The 12292-nt window shown below is 37.8% G+C and overlaps 1 protein-coding gene across 1 annotated transcript; it reads right to left on the bottom strand.

The window, feature by feature from the left end:
• Positions 1-676: 676 nt before the first annotated feature.
• abhd11 (abhydrolase domain containing 11) lies at positions 677-7468 on the bottom strand. Its single transcript, XM_085470517.1, has 6 exons — positions 7198-7468; positions 5619-5763; positions 5087-5260; positions 4711-4881; positions 3096-3277; positions 677-1204 (listed from the first exon to the last, which is right to left on the bottom strand). The coding sequence occupies exons 1-6, from the start codon at positions 7404-7406 to the stop codon at positions 1069-1071; spliced, it is 1017 nt and encodes a 338-aa protein (XP_085326643.1). The 5' UTR covers positions 7407-7468; the 3' UTR covers positions 677-1068.
• Positions 7469-12292: the final 4824 nt, after the last annotated feature.

Genomic DNA, 12292 nt, shown 5'->3' with positions numbered 1-12292 from the left:
ACTATTACGATCACATAACAAGGTACAGTTGTACCTCGTTGCAGCATATATTTGTGAGATACCCATACGCGCCTTATTTGTAGAGATAAATGAGATACAGACTGGTAAAACATTATTTCATCAAAACACTATTTGGACTGACCACATACAAAGACACGACGACGTTACCGATGCTTATCCCCAGACAGACAAAACAATAGCATAAGTGTGTAATAAGTAGTATATCCAGTTATAACCTGAGACACTCAGGAAACAGTGCGATAATACTGTATGTGTGGTTTCTGCTCACCTTTCATAGATGCATGAGTTGGCCTAAAAAACACAACCATCGCTCTCCGTGACCTTGAGTTTTGCAAAATGCAACTGACCTGTAAATCCTCGTGTCCGACACACAGCAGATACACAAACGAAGAGACGCGTTCTGCACCAAAAGCTGAATATATCACTATTATCAACAGTAAAATAAATTCCTATGACAAACCAACTGACCACATAAATCCTGTACCACGTCCTCTGCGCCAAGCTCGAACTTCCTGATACCTTTTTTGCTTAACACATTCATCACTTCTAAGATTTACAGTATTTGTTTCATTGCAGTGCTGTCATGACTTTCTACACTTCAGCGGTCCCAGATTGTCCTCGGCCTAAAGCCACTGGAAACAAACAAAGCACTGTGCAAATGAGAATTTCTTTGGATTAGTATACCGCCTCCAAAAACTGCCCCATTATGTTAAACTGGAGATTCTTTTGTTTCTATTATCTAAAAATCAACCAAAAAACAAACACACATCTAGAAACCAGCCAATCTAATAACACTACCTGTCTGGCAGAGAGGCTAAACAAAATAAAAGTTCACCTACAGTACATTACACTAAGTGCTATATTGTTAAAAGGTATGATCTGACTGTTGTATAAGGGTGAGTTTGGTCCAGTGTTGGCAAATACAAGCATCGTTAATAGTTACACTTGCTCCTGCTGAAGCTGCTGATTCGGCACCCTCAGTTTTTGACGAGCGGATGCTCACGGTGTCGAGCATAAAAAAAGTTCAGACCCGTACGCTGGAGGCAGCTAGGATTGAAGGAAGGAGATGATGGAGCTGATGAAATCTAAGGGTTTGTCTGCGTGAATCCAGTGGCTGGCATCTGGGATGTACTGGATATCTGCGTTGGGGAACAGCCTCTGGATTTCTGGGTAATCGTCGGAGCTGGATCAGGAGTGAACACGAGGAGGAGGAGGAAGAGGAGGGTGTTATAAGGAAGACAGGCGGTGGTAAAAGTCATGAATATGCAACTGAAAAAGTGCTAAAGGAATATAAATGAAACCTGTTAATCACTGGTATTTGGGTTCGTGTTTTGGGGTTATATATTGTTAAATGTTATGTTTATTTTACACTATACAGTCTTTTTATTTCATGTATATTTACATATATAATACATATATAAATATATATAAGAATTTATATCAGTCACAATGGATTTCTAAGTCCTGCTCGTAGAGGGCAGACGTCTCTTTGGTTTTAGAAATATTATAATTCATCATGGCATAAACTCAACAAGTGCTTGAAACTTTAAGTATAGTACAGTGAACTCACTGTCATGTTCAAGAAACCTGTGTCAGATAATCTGAGCTTTGTGACATGATGCATTATCCTGCTGGAAGCAGCCATCAGAACATGGATACATTGTGCTTATAAAAGGATGACCGTGGACAGCAACAATACTCTGGTGGGCTGTGACATGTACAAGAAATAATCCCCCACACCATTACACCACCGGCAACCAGGCAGAATGGATCCATGCTTTCATGTTGTTACGCCAAATTCTGGAGCTACCATCCGAATGTCAGACCAGGCAACGTTTTTTCAAATCATCTGTTGCCCAATTTTGGTGAGCCTGTGTGAATTACAGCCTATCCGCTATAAAGTTTGATATGTTAAACAATACGAGATGTTCTTCTGCACAACTTAGTTGTAAAAACTGGTTGTTTGAGTTACTGTTGCCTTACTATCAGCTCAAAGCAGTCTAGCCATTCTCCTCTGTATATAAAAGGACAGTCTTAATATATTTGAATATTTTTTGGTGTGACGTGCTTACTTCTAAGCTAAAGTCTTTCTGCTGCTCGCTTCACACAGCAGATGGATCCACATTTCGATTTTTTTTTCATCCTGGATGCCTTTCCTGAAGCAAACCCTCTCAGGGATAATCATGTGTTATTTTATTTCTCTTATATCCATTACTGTGCCTTCTTCTGTCTGAATAATTACGACAACATTTTGCATTCCAGTTGTTTAAACCTGAGTTCATTAGTATTTTCTTGAGCCACACATGTGCTCACAGCCAGTGGCTTTCAAGTTCACTTACCTGTTACAGATTATGTATGTTAGCTAGTATAGCCAAAGTCCTTTTAATACTAAGTCTCATCACTCTGCAGTCACTCTCAGGCACTTACTTTGAAGTAATATCTGAATTAGTTTAATTATTTAAATTAAAATTTAATGGTCACCTGTACATTAAAAACTGCATTTACAACATTAGAATTAATAGTTAAACTGGATAAAAAAAAAACAATAAAAAATGATAAAAGCTCTCTTCTCTCTGGAAGTTGTATTTCTGCAAACGTCTTTGCTGTTGCAGAAAGTTCAACGTCTCTTATGCCTCATGTACAGCTTAAGACTAAAGGAGATATAATAAACAGAAACACTCAACAGAGCAGGAGAAAAGAAAAAAACATTCTGTTATTCAGTCTGTGGACTCTTGTTGTGATCATTGAGCGATTAATCCAGCATATAATAGATGTCGCATTACCTTTACACACAGTGCAAAACTGTTAAAGTTTAGGTATTTACGATAAGCTCAAGGTAACCTCTATCATTTTTAATTGGATTGTTTACATTTTTGTAATCAGAGAAACTGACTAAATGGTCAGTCCCAGCATCCCAGAATGATTTCGTGTCCACTTGCATTTTTTTTGTTAAATATTTTCCTATTTTCATAAATATATAAAATCTAAATACTTTAGTTTTAAATGTTATAATATGAACCTTTTTCAGGAAATATTTTACATGTTCAAAAAAGTTCACAATCTGTGTTTTATACCTGATATAAGCAGAGCTAGCTCCACCCAAAAACAGAGTAGGTCCATCATAGCCGGTGTCAAAGTTGGGGAAACTCATGATGTCATCAAGGTGCGCTGAGATGGCCTCCAAGTTGACTCTCCAGGCGTAGTGTCCGTTCTGCTCCACCAGGTTAGTGAGAAGGAACTGACGCACTGAATGTTCCTGCGGAAGGAAACAGCAGGTTATTGAATAACGAGCTTAACTGTTAATAGAGGTGGGAATCACCATACATCCCACGATACGATATTATCACAATACTTAACGCACGATACGATATTATTGCGTTTTTTTTAAAAATATCTGGGATATTCAGATTCTGTACATAAAGGTAAACTTTGACATTCGATAAAATGAATATTGATAAAGTCTCGCACTCAGTCTTTCTCTCATTTCAGTCAGTTTTATTGTTGACAAACGGAACGGTTTGTATTACATACTAGTCCAACTTAACTGAATGCAACCATCTGGTACAATTATAGCTATTCTGAACTATGCAATTTATGAAAACTATGCAGCCCATTCGGCAACTGAAGAATTTGAAAGTAAATTAAAACAAAATATAATTTTACATTAAATAAAAAAGTTTTAACCTTAATTAAAATAAAACATGTCTTAAATTAAAATAAGTAAACTGTCATGTTTATTGCTGCCAAAAAAAAAACGTTAAACACATTTGGACAGTGAAGGAATGTCAGGATTCTTGCTCAGAAAAAGGATCAACATGCTCTGAAGTCAGAGCACAAAAACGTTTTTTGTAACAAAATATCGATTTCTGCTGTCCCTGTATCGATACATTATTAGCAAACAAAATATCACGATACTACACAGTATCGATTTTTTCCCCCACCCCTAACTGTTAACTGCATAAACACCTTTTTTTTGCGAAGGGGCTGGTATGTAGTGAATCTACATAGATTTATTGAAATATATTAACATTTTACAGATGTAAATTATTAGTTTATAGTTTTATGGAAAACAGCTTTCCTCTTTTACTTTACTCACATTCCTCACTAACATCCTTCTCAGATGTGACAGGGAACTTTTCTTAAGAAGAAAAGCTCTTAAAAACCTTCTGGAGCCTTCTTGCTCAACATTAACACAAACAAAGACTTAGGCCTGCCTCTGTGACTAGAACACAGTATACTGGTCTTATGTCATCATAATCAATGCCATTATTGTGTCTCTCCAAGACTCTAAAATGGTAAGTGGCTTTGTTATGGAACAATGCTGACCTCAAGTGGTCCAACAGATCAGCTATTACAGATTTAATATCTATACAAAAACCCTTAACAAAACAGATAAATGACACTTCTGACAAACTAACAATCGTTTTTGGGGAAAAGGTTGGTTTTATTGGTTTATTTATTTAAAATACTGACTGGTATCATATCAAAAAGCACTCACAATGAAGATAATTACCTACAACTAGTCTAGGTGGGAAAAACAAACAATACATTTAGTAAATGAAATAAAATAATAACACAAACTTAGAAAAAAAACATCTCTGAATACTAACATAATAATAGAAATGCAATACCATTTAATAACAACAATATAAGAAATTAAATTATAGAAGTGTAATGGATTATCCTGACCTTCACTAAACTGCGCAGTTGATCCTCAGCCATCCGCCTTGCAGTGGAACGAGGGATGTCTGTGGAGATCTTCATCTCCTGCATTGCTTGGATGTAATACCGGAAGTTGGTCCGTGTGCTGCTTTGAGCAGGACTGATGTCAACGACCACCAGCCTCTCCACTAAAGCAGGCTACAGAGACAGACAGACTGAGGTAAACAAGCAGGACAATGGAAGTAAAAAATGCCACTGTGGGAAAACCAGTAGGAAAATGGAAATTGCTAGGACAGGAGGATTATTAAGTTCATAGGAATGTACAGTGAAAAAGGTCAGGTGACATCCAGCGAGGGAATTGCACTATCATGATAAATTCATGTGACATTTTGTGACCGCTGACCTGCGTCAGAGCGGTCGTCATGGCTGTTTTCCCACCCATGCTGTGGCCGATCAGGATGCACTTGTCGATATGGAGCTGGGCGAGGAGGTGGTTCAAATCATTCGCCATCGCCTCGTAGGTCAGCACGGGGTTGTGAGGGCTGTTGCCGTGGTTACGGGCATCTACTGTCAGCACCTAACTGGACAAAGGACAGTTAGGACACTTGGACTGGAGAAGAGGAGGCGAGAGAGCGTACACGCAGAATTGGCTCTTATGTCAGCTGTGTCTGTCTTGGGCCCAGCACAAACAAAGAATGTGTTGTGAACACGAGTTTCATCAAGGAAACACATGAGAGATTATCTGTCAGGGCAATTTCGCAACAGCACAGACTGCTGGGAAGCTGTATCAAATTACACACAACACACTGTCAACTGTACGTTCCCACACCTGCTTTTGTATGAAGACTATTAACAGGGTGCTTAAAGTGAACACATAAGTGGGAATGTTTTTGATGTAAAAACTGACAGGTCTGTTGTCTTCATCACTGCATTACCTTTCTGCCTGTGCGCTGCACCAAGGACTTCGCTATTGAGTGGAAGTTAGATTTACTGCCAAAGAGGCCGTGCAGAAACACCAGGGGAGTGCTCTCTCCCTTCCCATCGAAGACGTCGTAGGTCAAGTTGACAGGACTGAGGAGGCTGGGAAAGAAAAAAACATTCATGTTTATTAGAATGAACCTCTATGCTTCCAGCTGTGCTAAGATTTGTGTTACTACTTAGACAGGAACTGCAATAAATCCAACAAATAAAACTCTTATTCAACTTTTAGGGAGTAGAAATGCTTAAAGTCACTTACAGGGCATTTTTCTTCTCTAATATTAAATCCCATTCAAACTGCCCTGTTAAAATAATTTTTTTGATGGGAATTATTTTCCTGTCACCTACTGGTACAACACAGGCAACCACACACATGTACAAATAAATTTAATACATTTACTCTTACGTGCAAACATAGGATATCAATGTTAAACGTGTTCTTATTTATTTCACCGTGACTTTAAATTGTTGTCATTACAATGTTAACAAGGGGAAGATGACTAATTACATGACAACATGTACAAAGAGTTAATAGATTAAAACACTGACAGAAAACTGTGAGAAAAATAATACATTCAGGTTTTAATTGGACAATGAGACAAGGTGTTTGTGAGTTATTCCATCACTGACTCATCCTGTGATTGTTTGCTTGATTATTCATTTATTCAGTCTATAAAACGTGAAAACGACACACTTTAAAGCCCCTCAGTGCCAGGCGACAGCTTTAATACATTTATTTTGTTAAACAGGAAGTCATCGTCCAGAGATAATCCATTCACAAAGACATAAATCAAAGATAGGCACTAAACATTTTAAGTTGACGAGCTGGAAACAGCAAATATTTGTCATGCTTGCTAGGAAAATATCACACAGTTAAAGCTAATTAAGCTGAGGTTTTCAATGTGTTTTTATTTATTTTTATATTGAAAATATATCTGAAATGGAAATTTACCATATCTGCAGGCAGCTGCCTGTTTACCGGGCACACCTTGCTTAAATAATAATAAACCTCTTAGTACCTCTCAATATTCATATAATATTAAAGTAATTAAGGTAAAATCATTTGTATGTATGTAAATAAGTAACAAAACAAAGGTAAGATTAAGGGCTTATTACAACAACGTTAGCATTTATTTTAATCAGGCTTAGCATGACTGCTAAACTGCTGGCAATTCAGAAGGTATGTAGCATATAATAATCGAACTAGATCACAGCAAAGACTGTTTTATTTATCCCGACAATATAAATATAAAATAATAAAAGCTCAGATCTAAAATCCTGTTTGTGGTTGTGATGATAGTTGAGCTGCCCGTTATCCATGCAGCTAACATCTGAATGTCATTTACGTAAAACTGTGAAAGTAACGTTTAAAGACAAAAATTATATGACATGGCCAGAGATTCCTTTGGTTATATAACGGTTTTAAACAGTTTTTATTTTATAGCAGAAACACCGGGCTGTCATATCTACCCAGAACCATGTCACAGACGTGACAGGCAGAGGGCATCTGTTAGCCGGGAAAGCTAGCACGGATACCTGGATGAGCTGGCTGACCGGACCGCGGGAGCTACCCCGCTAACATCCTGCTGTCCGGGGAATAAACGACACAGAGGCCGGCCGCTCAGCAGTCCTCTCTGAAGCAGGCGACACAAAGCACTCATGGCAGCATATGCTCCGTTACCAGGTAGTAGAAAAACAGCATGTGCGTCTCCACACGGCCACAGTGACAGCTGATGAGCGGGCATGCACAGAGCGGCCGGAGGTTGAAACTACAGGGAGAGGGCCTGGCTGTGCTGTGCGTAATGACGCAGGAGGCGGTTCTTTCCCCTGAAATTAGACTATCAGGCTACCAGCATGAGAAGCGCTATTTAGTTACTTTTCACATTCTACCATGTACAGTATTTTCGGGGGGTTTGTTTCGACCCAGGTCGAAAAGTAGGTACATATATACCTACAGGTGACTGTATGTATATACAATGCTTAACAAATTTACTAAACCATCTGAAAATCAAAAATTATATTGTTATTTATCAGGCAAATAAACCGATTTCACTTTTTTTACACAAATTTCAGCCCATTGAACTTCTGACTTCTGAGAAGTCAGAAAATAATCAAGTGTCCTAAAATATTTTTTCACGTTCAGGAAAAATTCAAATTCAAATTCAAATTTTATTTGTCACGTACACAGTCATACACAGTACGATATGTAGTGAAATGCTTGGACAACTGCTCGTGACCTAAAGAAAACAAAAAAGGAAAAGGCTATGAATAAGATAGGAAATAAATATGAAAAATTAAAAAGGGTAAATTTAACTAGGAAGGAATAGAATATAAATTAAGGTTAAAAATGAAATAACTGTACAACACAAATTAGAATGAAGGGTAAATTTAACTGGGAAGAATAAGATAAAGATAAATATATAAATTAAAGTTGAAAATAAAATAACTGTACAACAAAATACACAATACACAATATAGAACTATATAAGAATGTATGAAGAAATCTAAATATAAATAAATATATACACAATAACAGCAGCTGTACAAGTATTAACCGGAAATGAAGAATATAGTGACCAGTGTTGTGCAAAACCAAAGTCCAGAAAGTCCAGTGGAATCCGATAAAATAATCTAAATACAAGAATAATGGGCTTTACTTTTTTTTTTTCCAGATTTTTTTTTTGTAAAACAGAACGTTGGAAAGTTTCTGGAACAAACATTATATTTCAGAAAATCCATCCATCCATCCTCTTCCGCCTGTCTGGGGCCAGGTCGCGGGGGCAGCAGCCTAAGCAGAGAAGCCCATCATCATCATCATCATCATCATTTATTTATTTATATAGCACTTTAAAAACACACCTGGTAGACCAAAGTGCTGTACAATACTAATATGCACATAGTAATAGACATAGCAATAAAGTTAAAAAACAATAAAAAAAATAAAAATAAAAATAAAAATAAAAATAAAAAAATAAAATAAAAATGTCAGTTACCCACAGAGTTAAAAGCCAGGGAATAAAGCCCAGACCTCCCTCTCCCCAGCCATCTCCTCTAGTGTGTCCTGGGTCTGCCCCGGGGCCTCCAACTGGTGGGACATGCCCGGAACACCTCACCCACGAGGCGCCAGGGGGCATCCTTGTCAGATGCCCGAACCACCTGGCTTCTTTCGATGTAGAGGAGCAGCATCTCTACTCTGAGCCCCTCCCGGACGGCTAAGCTTCTTATCCTATCTCTAAGGGAGATGCAAGCCACACTTCGGAGGAAGCCCATTTCTGCCGCTTGTATCCGCAGTCTCGTTCTTTCAGTCACTCTCCACAGCTCATGACCATAGGAGAGGGTAAGGACGTAGATCGACTGGTAAATTGAGAGCTTCGCTTTTACATTCAACTCTCTCTTCACCACAACAGGTTGACCAGAAATAAAATTGAAAAAACATTAAATTACAGAAAAGCAAAACACTAATGCAAACACACATTGCGTCGTTAAGCCACTAGGTGACGCCAGAGTTCATACTTTGGGCTACAGTGGCTTATCGCCAACTTAATGATTTTCTTGAAGAATTGCTTAAAATCCAATCTGTGAGTGCAAATCCTTTATTGTTGAGTTACATTGTCTTAGGAGGAATATTTACTGAAGACAAGTAAATCTGTAGAGATCAAAGAGGTGACTTTCTTGTTTCTGGACATGTCTCTCAGCAGACTGCTCCAAAATCATGTGTGACTTTATATTGTTGTGATAGTCAATGGAATGGATCGTAAGGATGTTTTCGCCAGAGCCAAAAAAGCAGTTTGTGGGTTTTTTAGTTCTGAAAGTTATTGGATCTTTGGTTTGAGTCTTTGATTTGTGTCATATTGTCTTTGTCGTGTCCTTCTTTCTCAATCTGGTTTAGTTTTTCATTAGTGAAGTTAGGTTTTGTCTTTATGCGTCTACATCATGTTCAGGAACACAAAAACAAACCACAAGAGCTCTTAGAGCCTGGCCGCATCTATAAACATTGATTGCTATGGGAGCTGTGTCTTGTGGGATAAAGCATGCCGCCAGCTGTCGCCGTAGTGATGGTGTGAGAGCGAGGCCCTGGGAGAGCATGTGGTGCACCCTGAGGGAGAGAAGAAAAGGGAAGTGGCAGACGTGCATCTTTTCACTATTGTCATGACACTGTGTTTTCACACAGAAAAAATGGAAAACAAGAAAACTTAGGGTAATAATTACTAAATGAATAGTTAAAGCATTTTCCTTTATTCTCAACTTCTTTCTTCATAGTTCCTGCACATAAACACATAAAGGTTATATAACTAGTGACATTTCTTTGTTCTACTTTTTCAGCTGTCACAGAAACGATGAAATGGAAACATTCAGTCTTGTGATGGAAGTAAATGTAAGAGTACTTCCCTACTTTGATAACCAAATGAATGATTTTAATCTTCGACAAGCATGTCACTTCACTTCCCACATGGCACAATGTGTTTTCTATTTTCCGATCCCGGAGCAGAAAACCTAAAGAACTAATATTCTAAAGAGTTATTAGTTGAAACAATAGTTCTCTTACTGCTTAAATTGTGATATTACATTCGGCAAGTGTTTTATTGACAAAAAGGTAATAAAATAGAAATAGTTGAACATTTAGCTCCTGGCAGACTTTTTAGCTGGTTTCCATAAGCTGAATTTCATCAAACGCATCAGTGAGGTGTGCTGTCTAGGTCACAGAGCAACCTTTAAAATGTTTAAAATTGCAGGATGGGGCTTTAGCGCAGGGAAACAAACCTGCTAAGAAATTCTGTGACACATTGCTGATGTGAAGCAACCTATAATGTCTTTTATGGAACTTAATGTTACACTTAACGCCAAACAAACCTGTCAGGAACCCAAATGCAGGACACAAAACAGATAGGAGTTGACTCAAAAGCTGTTGAAGCAGTCCAAGAAATTCAAAGTCCAAAAAGTAAAAGGCGAACTGACTCGTGAGCAAACAAAGAACATAAAGTGCAGGTTTACAAAAACTGAGGCAAGGTGGACGACAGCACATACAAGATGAGATCATAAGAGGGCAGTGCAGTGAACTATCTGGCCTGTAAGAAAATGGATAGGTGGACATACTAAGAGCTATTTCGAAGAACCGAGAACAGGTTTGTATTGAGAAACTGGAGAAACTATAAACAAGAAATATGAAAAGACAAGTGAGCACAAAAATAAGAGAGGAAGCGATTGACTAAAAGCAGAGACAAATGCATGTAAACTTGACATAGATAAGATACAAGGTGGAAGGGTATGAAAACAAGACAAGAGGTTACAAAAAATCAACACTAACAAAAAACCATGAAATAAGTTGCTATTTTAGTCTTTTACTACAATGATTCACAGGATGCACGACAAATATAAAAGGTTTATTAACTCCCAAAGTCATAAAAGTTAAAATCCAGATAAGGGAACTATCTTGATGGCTTTGGAGAGGAAAGGAATGGTAATATATAACATCCGCACAATCACTCATTGCTGTCAACATCTAGGATCAAAGTCTCTCTCATTCGAGCAGCAAAACATTCAATAGACAGCAAAAGCTCAACTAGAACATTTGATAAGGGTGGGGACTTGGGTCAAGATCTTGCCTTCATCTCTGGGACACAATTATAGATGCAGATTATACTTTATCTGCTTCATGCAACTTTACATTCCATCTAATAAGAGGTTAAAGAAATCAGCGATAACCTGAGCCTGTGTTTCCTAGAGTGTGTTTGAGTTGGACCTTGTGATTATTGTTCTGTTTGTAAGAAATTAACTACTTGTCAGTTTCATGTGTCTCTGCTGTAAAGGGAACCTGACATTCAATTATGTAAGCAGTGATATTAGGTGACGGAAAAAACAATGGCACATCCTCTTTGTATTTGTTGTCACAATATTGAATGACTCCATCTTCTCTCTCTTCTGTTTTGTTTTTTGCCCTGTCATACTTCTCTATTTCTTATTTCTCATTTTTTATACATTAAACCTTTAGAGTATATAAAATAGGTTTAGGTATTATCTTAAAAAAGAAACAAACCTACATGTGAAAAACAACAACTTTCAATCCACTTGTTTTTAAAGCTCTCTTTACGTGTGGAAATCGATGGATAAATAGATAAATAGATTGAATAGAAAAAAGTGCAAAGGCCTGGATTTAGCATCATAGGCTATGTGGGATTTTTTAATGCCTGAAGTCACCATTTGTGTATGCAAGGATGGTCATAAGGCATCAGCCAGCACAGCGCCCTATGATATCTCTGAGTGAAAAAAAGACTGAATGAGAAGTGGAAGCTGTGGACTGCTTTCCACAGACACTAACACCTGCCAATTTGTGCTAGTTAACATAGAAATAAAATTATAGTCCACAGATTGCATTTAAAACGGTCTAAAAAGTGACAACCTGTCAGATTCAATTTAGCGATTAGATCTAACAAAATTGAAGCGCAGCAGACCTCTGTTCCTACAAAGTTGTGTCAGAGGTAGGAGTGGTTTGAGAACACTTCTGCATTGTTGAATTTTGAGAGCCAACATGGGGTTCTGTGCTATGTAGATAGATGAAGGGGGCAAACATCCAGACCACAAATATTGCCGAACTTTAAGCCCTAATATAGAGCAAATGAAAGAGATTTCACAT

Source organism: Copadichromis virginalis, linkage group LG10 (genome assembly GCF_057382275.1).
Source record: "Copadichromis virginalis isolate Kocher_CV1m ecotype Utaka linkage group LG10, C_Virginalis_male_GT1.1, whole genome shotgun sequence".
Classification (NCBI taxonomy): domain Eukaryota; kingdom Metazoa; phylum Chordata; class Actinopteri; order Cichliformes; family Cichlidae; genus Copadichromis; species Copadichromis virginalis.
Note: the sequence above shows the minus strand (reverse complement) of the source record. Positions and strands in the feature narration are given on the sequence as shown.